Genomic DNA, 13,123 nt, shown 5'->3' on the forward strand with positions numbered 1-13,123 from the left:
AACCGCGACAAAATACCTGTTTATTTCCAGAATCAATCTATTCAAATGGAATCAATGACTATTCGTCATAATACTAAAGTGCTTAAGAAGTTCACCCTATTTTTATTAGCTTTATTTCGCATTTTTGTCATATTATTTGTGGTGCTTTGTCTGAGATTTGGTTTTGAAATTAACTGTTGGAATACGTGTGCTCGAGCCCTCTTTTTCGTAGGCTTACGCTTAAGGATTGGTCAGGCCTTTTCAGTAGTTTTTTTGATCATCATTTTAGCTCTTTTTGATCCTTAGACTCTATTTTGCTACTACAAATGTTTTTGACTTCTTGGTAGCAAAGATCATGACCATGACCAATGAGGCATGCTTGTGACAGACTTTGTTCTAACACTTACAACATTTTTCAACCTCAGACAGTGTCAATCACAACTATGACTGCCGAGTCACGCCCATGATAATTCCAGACATGGGGTTATGAGCATATAACCCTCAACAACATTCCAATTGTTTTCAAACCATCCCAAACTCATCTATAAGCCCCAAAATCAAATCAAAATCACCAAACTCACATTCACTCCATCAAAGTGATTCTAAACAACATATGCAACATGGAAATAAGTTTGAATCCAACATGCATCCATTCAACAAGAGAGATCAACAACTTTGGGTTTTGGTTTCATCTCTCGCAAAATCCATAACTTCACAACTGCAATAACTACCATAAAATAACAAATTATGCCACCAATGGTCAAATCAACAACAATTCAACATGCAATAACTTCAAATAATCAAATAACAAGCTTCCCTTACTTCAATTACTCCTAAACCAAAGAAAGGAAGGAAGAGAAACCATGAAACTCTTCGTACGACGACTTCTCTCTAAGATTCTCGGCTCCTTAGTTGGAATCTCAGCTTCTACCACACCAACTCATGATTAGGGGAAGAAACGTGATCTTCCAATGGAATCGAGTCAAATATCAGATTTCCTGGACTCTAAAACACATATCTCTAACTTCTTTCTAAAATTGTGAATTTATGAAGTTTATTTATCAGAATTCTCCTTATATATCTTAATCCTTCTCATACTAACTCTCACACACTTAAAAGTCATATCCTTTATAACTTAAATTTTGAGTTATGTCAACTCTAATTTTCACCGCACATAAGTTAAAAACAATAAAATAACAAAAATATAATTGTTAATTAATTACATATTTCACAAATATACATAATTAAGAAAGAATAATTAAGAAAAAATATGGTGTTAATATATATATATATATATATATACACATTAATGTAAGCATTTTTTTGGCCTTTTGGCCATAATAAATAATAAATAAATAATTACTAAAATAAGTTAATTAACAAACATTTTACCAAAATAAATTATTTTGGATACGTAGGATTGTAGAGAGTGAAGAAAACACCACATTATATGACGCGTTCAATACATGGATACAAACAATTTGAAAACATCAAACTATTTAACGTTTTGTGCATAAATTTTCAAAACTAAAAATTTTATGCTGGTTGACGTTTTTTTTATGATTTTGCACTATGGCTAGCAAATAAAAAAGGACTGTGGGCAGGTGAAAATCACTTGTAAAAAGTAACCACATATTAGGTAGGAGTAACAAATAATAACAACATGCCACTTCATTCATAATACTCACCTTGTGGAGAGAGAAAATGGCTTATCCAATTTCAACTATTAACATTAGTGGGTATGTCCTGAGAGAAAACCCTGCAAAAAAATGCAAGAAATTGGTTATTATAGAGATTGATTGGAGATTATAGTAAGCATGTGCATGCATGCATGGAAGATGGGTTTGAAAATGAAATTAGTTGAGTGTGTTGTGTACCATTGCCCAATTCTCTCCATGGCAAATGTGAGTCTATTATTGGGAGTAGTGGCCATTGTTTGCGGGTGGTATGGGATGTCCAAAAACTAGCGAGCTAGGCCTAGAGACACTAGTGCAAAAATTGGATTTAAAATCGGAGTTTTAAGATCGGTTACTCTGTAACCGATCTTAAAAGTGATGCGGTGGCAATTTTGTAAATAATATGAATATTTTTAAAATCGGTTAAAATTTAACCGATTTTAAAAGTACTTTTAAAATCGGTTATTTTATGACCGATTTTAAAAGATATGTCTAGCACAACTTTTAAGATCGGTTCAAATATAACCGATTTTAAAAATTATTTTTAAAATCGATCACAATTTAACTGATTTTAAATCATGTCTTTCTTACTACTTTTAAGATCGGTTATATAGGAACCGATTTCGTATGTAACATACAAAATCGGTTCTTAGATAACCGATCTTAAATATCCTTTTCCGTTTCTACAATTTCGGCCTCCACTCTCTGCTTCGTTCGTGCAGGTTCGTTTGTTCGTGCTTAGGGTTCAGGCTTCTTGCTTCATTCGTTCCTACTAGTCTTCTTCGTTCCTTCATTCGTGCTTAAGGTTTCTACTGGTCTTCTTAGTTCAGGTTAGCAAAGAGACAACTCTCTGTTCGGGTATTCAGCTCTCTGTGAACAACATTAGGTGCAGGAACCAAATCGGCGCCAAGTTCTGGGAGATGATATGCAACGAGCACAGCATCAACCACACCGGCAGGTACAGCGGCGACTCCAACCTCTAACTCGACCAGCGGCGGAAGGTACGTCCCATGCGCTGTCCTCATGGATCTGGAGCCCGGCACCATGGACTCCGTCAGATCTGGCCCCTGCGACCAGATCTTCCTCCCTGACAACTTCGTCTTCGGCCAGTCCGGCGCCGACAAAAACTGGGCCAAGGGCCACTACACCGAAGGCGCTGAACTCATCGACTCGGTCCTCGACGTCGTCCGCAAAGAAGCCGAGCATTGCGATTGCTTGCAAGGTACTGATTCATGATCCATTCATTTGCTCCTTCTTCATTCGGTTGTTAATCGGTGATTGCTATTGTTGATGTAGGGTTTCAGGTGTGTCATTCGCTTGGGGGAGGGACTGGCTCCGGCATGGGGACGCTGCTGATCTCCAAGATTCGACTAAAATTTTACATAATCATAGGTAAAATATACAAGAAATGTACAAGAAATGGCGAGGATCTGAATTCGAGAAAGCTCCTGTTCATTGCCAGTGCTTTGTTTTCTTGTTAGCATGGATAACTAGCTCTTTGTTCCCTGCAGTCGTGTTGCTTTGTTTAACACTTGGCTCAAGTTATTTTCCCTTTTGTTCTTACAGGGGTATTCTGATCATCATTCACGGGCTTAATGAACACAGGTAATCTTGCTTGGTCTACTTTTTTTGTGAAATTGCATTCTTTCTGGGCTTAATAGTTGTTTTTCATTGTGGGACTAGTGTAGTCTGCTTTTTATTTTCCAAGTTTGAATTTGGGGTGATTTGTCTGTTTGTTACAGGTCATGGTGGTAGTGATGGATTACATGGTTATGTTCCTTCTCTTGATCATGTGGTTGCAGACACAGTAAGTAATATATATACTTTCTTCAATTTGTATGAATATAGACTCGTTCGTGGCATATATTTTTGTTGGTGATGGTAGTTCGTGGCATATGGATTACATGGTTATAGTGTGAGCAGGTTATATATTTGACCCTTTTGCACTAGATTTTATATATGAACCATTATAAGTGTGAGCAGGTTATGTTTGACTCATAAGAGAACACATTTTAGTTTTGAATTTTGTTTACTTCGTAGAAATAATTGGCAGTTTATATGTTCCCTATCTTTTGGAAGGAAGCTTCACCATTATGTCCTTTTCATTAAGGTTCTAATGTAACTTTGTATCAGGATGATGATGGTGACAATGCTTTTCATATCAAGTGGTTGAACGCTGTTTATAAGATATTATAACTGCAACAATTTTTTCCAACTATGTTACTCATTTAACTATTATAAGATTCATATTAAATTTTTTTTTTTATTTTAATTGACTTTTAAAATCGGTTGTTACATAACCGATCTTAAAAGTCTTGACTTTTAAGATCAGTTATGATGTTAACCGATCTTAAAAGTCAAGACTTTTAAGATCGGTTATATAACAACCGATTTTAAAAGTCAAGACTTTTAAGATCGGTTATAAATCAACCGATCTTAAAAGTCTACTTTTAAAATCGGTTGATAACCGATCTTAAAAGTCTACCTTTTCAAAATCGGCTCTTTTAAGATCGGTTCCATAACCGATTTTAAAAGTCCAAATAACCGATTTTAAAAGCCTTTTTTCCACTAGTGAGAATGGAATTGATGAGATTGGGATAAAGAATGGGTGTCACCGTGGAGGTCATTATAAAGAATGGGTTACTTTTTACATGTAATTTTTACTTGTGCAATGTCTTTTTTTATCCGCTAATCATAATGCAAACTCATTAAAAAAAAACGTCAATTAGCATGATGTTTTTAATTTAAAATCATCAAATGATTTGACGCATTCATATATTGAACGTGTCTTATACTGTGATGTTTTTTATACTCTCTATAATCTTATATGTCCAAAATAATTTATTTTAATAAAATATTTTTAAATTAATTTATTTCAGTAATTTTAATTTTTTTTATTTATTATGGCCAATTGCCCATTTTTTTTCCTCGTTCGGTGACTGAATACGCCAATAATTCAAGGAGGGTACTATTCATAAAGTGATGAATAGATTATGAAAAATGATAAATCCTCCAAAAATCTGTTCGAATATATAAAATAATAATTTAAATTATAAAATATTAAATTAAATAATTATTTTATAACAAATTTATTAAAAAAGGATATAGCAATCCTCTATACGTAAACAGAGATGGTGTGCCATGTCAAGCTCTTAGCAAGTAAAAAGATGATTTCTGAACAACGGACTCGCTGAATTTTCACCTAACTTGACAAGAAAGGTCGAGGCCACTCTTTAGCGCTATTTAAAAGTCTAACTGCTCTAGCACTAGGCCTGAGCAAGGGGCGGGTACGGACGGGTTCGGGTAAAAAATATTCAGCCCAATCTAAACCGACCCAAAAAAAATTAACCCATTTTCGACCGTATAAGTGTTTCGGATTTGTCGGGTTCGGATTTATCGGGTATCGGGTTAATTGGATCGGATTAGTCGGGTTAGGGGATTATGGGGTCTTGTTTTCGTGTCTGTGTCTGACGAACAAAGCAGAAGCGAAGGAGCCTCTTCCAATCTGTTCTAAATCTCATACTGCTCCATTTTCACTTCAACACAACATAGAGAGAAAGGAAATAAGAAAGAGGAAGTAAATGCAAGAGCAGAAAAGGAGCGTTAGGCCACCTTACCTTTCTAGTGTTCCTGTTCTTATTTCAATTCATATCTTTTCAGCTTTTCTTTTTCAGTTTCCCTTCCCATTCTTTTCGTTTCTTCTGCCCCTCTCAAATATCCATTACCCGCATTTTATCTCATGCATCCAATTTAATAGAAGTATAGAATATTAACGCGGGTGGGTTGAGGAATCAGATTTGCCATTACAGAATCCAACAACTCGTAAAACGCTACCTTCCATTTTCAACTATATGCAGAAGGTTTTGCGGGCTTAGGGTTTCAGTTTCTCGCATAAGAAATAACATATCTTTTAATCGTTATCTGTCAGTCAGGTATGGGTACCGACGGATTCAAATATTTTAACCCGAACCCGACCAACAAAACCTATTTCAAACTGAGTGAAGCAACCCGCAAAATCAGAAAATCCAAAAATAACCGACCGAATTAAAAAATTGACCGCGGAAAGTTCCATTTTGGTCGGTTCGAAATGTCTTGCTCACGCCTATCTAGCATTATGTGCCTATGTGCCTATGTGTCTATGCATCTGGTTTCAACCAGTATTCTGTGCAATAAATTAATGCTAGATACACATCTTGTTTCACTCTCTTTTACCATAAATTTCTAAGTAATTTAGATAATCAAGTGTTTATGTATCAGTCAATCTCCACATAATATATATTTAATTTTTTTAATTATTATGAAAAAAATTAACAACACTTAATTACATATGCAAATAAATTAATTAGGGATCATATGGTTTAAGATATCTCCTAATAACTTATTTTTCATTGTACTCGTTGTAACGACCCAGCTGGTCACTACACGAGGCACAGCACACTGGAAACACCAGACAAATAGAACAAGTATATAAATATAGGATCTAGAATATACAAATATACATTGTCCCAATCTGACTAGGGTTAGAGTGTACAACAAAATACATCACCAACTGCTACACCAAGTAGCGGAATAACAAAAAAAAACACAGAACATTCCCAGAGAATCAGCTCCAACTGCCAGCTACCGCCCAACTACCAGTCACCAACCTATCCCTGCTCTGCTCCCATACATAGTATGATCATCGCAGTCCAAACATCAAGGAAACAACGAAGGGTAAGCTAGTGTAATTGAAAATCAACATACTAGTATATAGTAATAAGATAAACAATAGCTACAAATATCAACACACTGGAACAGCTTCTACCACTCAACAAATATCAGCACCACAATGTGGCAATATCAGCACTGCTTAGCAGTAACAACAACACCACTCGAGTGGCTATAACAGCACCGCAAAGCGGCAACAACAGCACCGACTTAGCGGCTATACAACACCACATTTATGGCTAATCACAACACCGTCTTAGCGGCTATAATATCACCCAACTCAACACAACTCAGCACAGCACAGCACTGCACAGCACAACCATTTAACACACTTATTGTTTATCATCAAATCAGTTTAACCTTTTAATTGTTCCGTTATAATATAAAATTCTACATTTTTAATTCATCAATTTCAACTCAATATCACACCTCTACTACAGCTATGTTTATATATATATCTCAGCTTTATCATCAAGTCATCTCAGCATATTCATCAAATACAATTCAGCTCAGCATATAACAACATTAATTAACAAGTCCAGCTCAATCCAACAACTAATAGCATATGCCTTAATACCCCCTTTTGCGCCCGGCGTGCTCGAGGTCGCGCCCAGCACGACTCAACCCGAGAGCACCAGGGGCCATCGCGCCCAGCGCAAGAGTACTCGCTCCCGGCGAGACTCAACCCGAGGGCACCAGAGCTCTCACGCGCCTGGCACAGTTCCAAATTGTGCCCAGCGCCTGCTTGGCAGAGACTCAAGAAGTCTCGTGCGCTCAGCGCGGCCTAACCCGCACCCAGCGTGGGGAAGGTAGAGACCTATCAAGGTCTCGCGCCTCGTGCATTTTACATTGCGCCCAGCGCCCGCCTGGCAGAGACTCCCAAGGAGCCTCCGTGCCCAGCAGGTCCAACCTCGTGCCTAGCGCGACGCCATAGTACCAAAAACAGGTCACCATTAATATCGCGCCCGGCGCAGCCCAAGTCACGCCCGGCACGGGCCAACCAGAGCCTCCCATTTGCAAGCTCGCCTAGCACGCACAACTTTGCACCCAGCAGGCTTGCCTAAACAGAGGCTCCTGGTGGTCACGCGCTCGGCGCGAAGAACAGCGCCCAGCACGAATTCAACAGCAACTCTTCCCAAGTTCAAAAATTTTCCTAAACACCTGCAAAACAGCCAGAAAACTAACATGCAATCCATCCAATAGTCTGCATTTTCATCAAACATCATGAAAAACATCTCCTTTTTAACATGCAACCACAAAACAAGATTTTCCCCTGAAATTTTCCCAAAGACCCCTAAGACCCGAAGAGCCACTAATCATCCATCCCAGCAGATTCTCAGCTCAAACGTAGCAAACATCATACCACAAAAGAGCTCATAGAACTCGTTTCAGCCAAACAAAACAAAAGACTAGCTTCCCTTACCTCGTAAAAGTTTTCGAGCTTTCGGGGAAAGAACAAGACAATGGAGAGAAGGAAGAAAGCTTGAGACGAGAGGAGAAGAAAGACCACTTCAGCTAACTCCGAGACTCCGACTCAGCACCTTCAACCCAAGAGAATCACCACAATGAAAGATTTTAGAGAAAGAGGGAAGAATGGGGTCAAAGAGAGTGAGTGGATGAGGGTTCGGGAAAAAATGAGAAAAGAAAAGGGGGGCCTCACAACCTCCCCAACAACAGGAGTTTTCGTCCTTGAAAACAAACTTACTTGGGAAAAGAAACGGATACTGCTCTCAGAACTGCTGCTCCACTTCCCAAGTAGCCTCACCAGTAGTTGTATCCCACAAAACCTTTACCAGAGCAATGGACTTGCCCCTCAACTCTTTCAGCTTATGATCAACTACAACTATTGGCAGCTTCTCAAAGGTCAGGTTCTCCTTTACTTGCACATCGTCTAGCTCCACCACGTGACTCGGGTCATGAACATATTTCCTCAGCTGAGACACATGAAATACATCGTGTAGGTTGGAAAGGGATGCCGGTAAAGCCAAACGATAAGCAACCGGACCTACACGCTGTATGATCTGATAGGGACCCACGAACCTCGGTGTCAACTTCCGTACCCTCAGTGCTCTGCCCACACCAGAAGTCGGAGTCACCTTCAGAAATACATGCTCCCCCTCAACAAACTCCAAAGGCTTACGCCTTTTATCCGCATATGATTTCTGCCTACTCTGAGCAGTCTTCATCTTTTCCTGTATCATCTTCACTTTTTCAGTAGTTTGTAGGACCAGCTCCGGTCTCACAATAACTGACTCGCCATCCTGATACCAGCACAGAGGAATCCTACATCTTCTACCATACAGGGCTTCATACGGTGCCATCCCAATACTAGCATGAAACCTGTTGTTATAAGTAAACTCCATCAGCGGTAGGACTTCCTCCTAACTACGCAAGTGATCTAGCACACAGGCCCTCAGCAGGTCCTCCAAGGAATGGATTGTCCTCTCTAACTGACCATCCGTCTGAGGATGATAAGCAGAACTCAACTTCAGCTTCGTGCCCAGGACTTGATGCAGACTCTGCCAAAATCTGGAAGTGAACCTCGGATCTCGATCAGAAATGATACTGGAAGGCACCCCGTGCAACCGTACTATCTCCCTCACATACAACTGTGTTAGCTTCTCTAATGACCACTTGATGTTAACAGGCAAGAAATGCGCACACTTGGTCAACCGATCAACAATTACCCAGATAGCATCACTATTCCTAGCTGATCTAGGCAACCCAACAATAAAATCCATGGTGATACTATCCCACTTCCATTCCGGAATCTCTATTTGCTGCATCAACCCACTCGACTTCTGATGCTCAACCTTTGCCTTCTGACAGGTCAGACAGGCCGCCACATACTCAGCGATCTCTCTCTTCATACCAGACCACCAGAAATTCTTCTTGAGGTCTTGGTACATCTTAGTCATACCCGGGTGTATGCTAAGTCTGCTCTTGTGACCCTCCTCCAGCACAGCTCTCCTTAGCTCAACATCTTGAGGTAGGCAAATTCTTCCCTTAAACCTCAAGATCCCATCTTCTCCTAGTTCAAAACCAGCAGCTTTCTCGGTTCCCAGCAAACCAAGAAGTCTCACCAACTTCGCATCCTGTAATTGCTTGAGTCCAACCTGCCTCAAGAACTCATTAGTTATGGTAACTACCCCACAACTAATGTGATCCTAAGCTAACTCCACACAGAGATTCAAATATCTGAATTCCTCAACCAGCTCCAACTCCCTCATCATCATACTCGATATGTGGATGGATTTCCTACTCAGCGCATCTGCCACCACATTGGCCTTACCTGGATGATACATCAACTGAAAGTCATAATCCTTCAGAAACTCCATCCACCGCCTCTGTCTCATGTTCAGCTCCTTTTGATCAAACAAGTACCTCAGACTCTTGTGATCACTGAAGACGCTGAACCGAGCACCATACAAGTAATGCCTCCAAGTCTTCAAGGCAAACACCACAACTGCCAACTCCAGGTCATGAGTGGGATAGTTCCTCTCATGAGTCTTCAGCTGCCTTGAAGCATATGCCACCATTCTCCCATTTTGCATCAGTACACAACCTAGACCCTGGTGAGAGGCATCACAGTATACGTCAAAATGCTCACCAGAATCCGACAACACCAGCACAGGAGAAGTAGTTAACCTCCTCTTCAGCTCAACAAAGCTCCGCTCACAGGTATCAGTCCAAATAAAAGGTTGCTCTTTCCTCGTCAGCTGGGTTAAAGGCGCTACTATCTTGGAGAATCCCTCAATAAACCTCCTATAGTATCCTGCCAAACCCACAAAACTCCTGATATCAGTGACAGTCCTCGGGCGTTCCCACTGTAACATAGACTCCACCTTGGCCGGATCAACAACAATCCCCTCAACCGAAATCACGTGGCCCAAGAACTTCACCTCCTCCAACCAGAACTCACATTTTGAAAGCTTAACATACAGCTGCTTCGCTTTCAAAATCTCCAATACGGTCCTCAAGTGCTCACCGTGTTCTTCCCAGGTCCTTGAATAAATCAAGATGTCATCAATGAACACCACAACAAACTTATCCAAGAATGGCCGGAAGATCCTATTCATGTAGTCCATGAACACTGCGGGGGCGTTAGTCACACTGAACGGCATCACAACATACTCATAGTGACCATACCTAGTCCTGAAAGCAGTCTTCGGTATGTCACCCTCCTTCACCCTAATTTGGTGGTAGCCTGACCTCAAGTCAATCTTGGAAAACATCGATGCTCCCCTCAGTTGATCCATTAAGTCATCTATACGGGGAAGTGGATATTTGTTCTTAATGGTCAACTTGTTCAGCTGCCGATAATCAACACACAGTCGACTACCTCCATCCTTCTTCCTTACTAATAACACCGGAGCACCCCACGACGAAACACTTGGTCGCACCAACTGCTTTTCTAACAAGTCCTCCAACTACCCTTCAGCTCAACCAGCTCAGCAGGAGCCATCCTATAGGGAGCCACCGACACTAGCCCCGCACCTGGAACCAAGTCAATGCTGAACTCCAGCTCCCTAACAGGGGGTAGCCCCGGCACCTCATCAGGAAATACCTCAGCAAAGTCTCTCACCACCTCAATATCAGCTAAGACCCTCTCGGTCTCCACGCTCATAGCAGCAAGCAGAAGACAGCACTCTGCTCCATCTCTCAACAAGGACTCAGCATGGCCAGCTGAGATCAACAGCTCATTCTCCTCCTGAGGGAAAATCAACTTCCTATTGGCACAATCTATAAGAATGCGATTGGCAGACAACCAATCCATCCCTAAGATTATGTCAATATCCACCAAAGGTAAACAAATCAGGTTCACCTTGTATTTCTTCTCATTCACCACAACCGGGCAACCCACACACAATTCTGAAGCAATTACAGAAGCAGAAGCGGGCGTAGACACTAACAGTCTCAACCCTAAATCACACACAGGTACACTCAGCATAGCAGTACATGCATAAGATATAAATGAATGCGTAGCACCAGAGTCAAAAAGAATCATCACATCTTTACCAACAGCTTTGCCCTTCCCCTTCACAAGGTCAGAAGAAGTCGAAGCCTCAGCACCTGTCAACGCAAACACCCTACCAACAGTAGTGGGTCTGTCACCCCTCTGAGTGTCAGCTCTCTATGCACTACTCCTCTGAGTCTCAGCCCTCTACACATCACTCCTTTGAGTGCTCCTCTCTGGTCTGCTTCTAGTAGGACAGCTAGCCAACTCGTGGCCCATCTGATGACATCTGAAACAACGACTCTCCGTGTGCGGACAGTCCCTAACAAAGTAGGGCCCAGCACACTTGAAACATCTTAGTGTGGCACCTCCACTCTGTCTACCTCCACTAGCAGCACTGGAAGATTGCCGAGCAACAGAACCCCCTTACTGTGACTGGGGCCTGTCATACGGCTTCCTCTGACTCTCACCCCGCTTGGACCCAGATGGTCCCCCAGCAGTCCTCACAGCACGGTTACCACCTTCCAACCACTCCACCACCTTCGCCTTTTCCACTAAGGCCAGGAACTCAGTGATGGCCATAGGCACCACCACCCTCCTCAACTCATATCTCAACCCATCAGCAAATTTCCTGCATTTTCAAGCCTTAGCTATACCTTGCGAATAAAAACGAGCCAGGTGCTCGAATTTCATCGCATACTCAGAAACTGTCATCCCTCCCTGATGCAGTCGCATAAACTCTGCCTCCTTGGCATGCCTCACGCTTTCCGGAAAGTACTTCTCCATAAATATCGTCCGGAAGCACTCCCAATCAATTGTGACTCCTCTAGCAGTAAGCATTTGATAGGTGCCTCTCCACCAATGCTCAGCCTCTCCCACAAGCATGTACACAGCATAGGCTAACCTCCTCTCTGGAGGACATCCCAAGACAGTAAAAATCTTTTCCAGCTCACGGATCCAGCGGTCAGCTACCTTTGGATCCGCATCTCCTGCAAACTGTGGGGGATTACACTTCCGGAACTCAGCAAGATCCCTGCTCTCTTGTGACCCTGTAGGCCTTGCTGCACCAGCTGCAGTTCTCTCAGCCTCCATCCTAGTAAAATAGGCATTTTGCTGTTGCATAGCCATAGCCATCGTCTCTATGGCACGGGCTATCTATTCGTTGGTCCTAGTCATCGTCTACAAAAGTAACAGCATCTTTAGTAAACAATAACTAAACCACACAACAATCAATAGGACAACAAATCATCACGGCAATTTCAGCACAGCAGACATCACAGCAAAATAACACAGCACAGAGTCAACACAGCAAAAAGCCTAAAGGAACCACCCCCAAAGAGTGTCCACTAGACTCGACCTGCTCTGATACCACTAAAGTGTAATGACCCAGCTGGTCACTACACGAGGCACAGCACACTGGAAACAGCAGACAGATAGAACAAGTATATAAATATAGGATCTAGAATATACAAATATACATTGTCCCAATCTAACTAGGGTTAGAGTGTACAACAAAATACATCACCAACTGCTACACCAAGTAGTGGAATAACAAAAAAAAAAACACAAAACATTCCTAGAGAATCAGCTCCAACTGCCAGCTACCACCCAACTACTAGTCACCAACCTATCCCTGCTCTGCTCCCATACACAGTATGATCATCGCAGTCCAAACATCAAGGAAACAACGAAGGGTAAGCTAGTGTAATTGAAAATCAACATACCAGTATATAGTAATAAGATAAACAATAGCTACAGATATCAACACACTGGAACAGCTTCTACCACTCAACAAATATCAGCA

The 13,123-nt window shown here is 41.5% G+C and overlaps 2 protein-coding genes across 2 annotated transcripts; one reads left to right on the plus strand and one right to left on the minus strand.

The window, feature by feature from the left end:
• The first annotated feature begins 1,817 nt into the window (after nt 1-1,817).
• On the plus strand, nt 1,818-5,527 carry LOC114917126 (tubulin beta chain). The gene is given in 4 exon segments (XM_083068496.1): nt 1,818-1,883; nt 2,432-2,634; nt 2,636-2,877; nt 2,952-5,527. Coding segments are annotated over 4 exon segments (696 nt in total). The 3' UTR covers nt 3,137-5,527.
• A 3,220-nt stretch (nt 5,528-8,747) lies between these two features.
• LOC145954395 (uncharacterized) lies at nt 8,748-12,453 on the minus strand. Its single transcript, XM_083068500.1, has 7 exons — nt 12,020-12,453; nt 11,790-11,950; nt 11,188-11,435; nt 10,860-11,073; nt 9,959-10,137; nt 9,326-9,478; nt 8,748-8,891 (listed from the first exon to the last, which is right to left on the minus strand). Exons 1-7 carry the CDS (start codon nt 12,451-12,453, stop codon nt 8,748-8,750), a joined length of 1,533 nt encoding a protein of 510 aa, XP_082924626.1.
• Nucleotides 12,454-13,123: the final 670 nt, after the last annotated feature.

This window comes from Cajanus cajan, chromosome 1 (assembly GCF_000230855.2).
Source record: "Cajanus cajan strain Asha chromosome 1, NIPB_CcT2T_4, whole genome shotgun sequence".
In the NCBI taxonomy this organism is placed as follows: domain Eukaryota; kingdom Viridiplantae; phylum Streptophyta; class Magnoliopsida; order Fabales; family Fabaceae; genus Cajanus; species Cajanus cajan.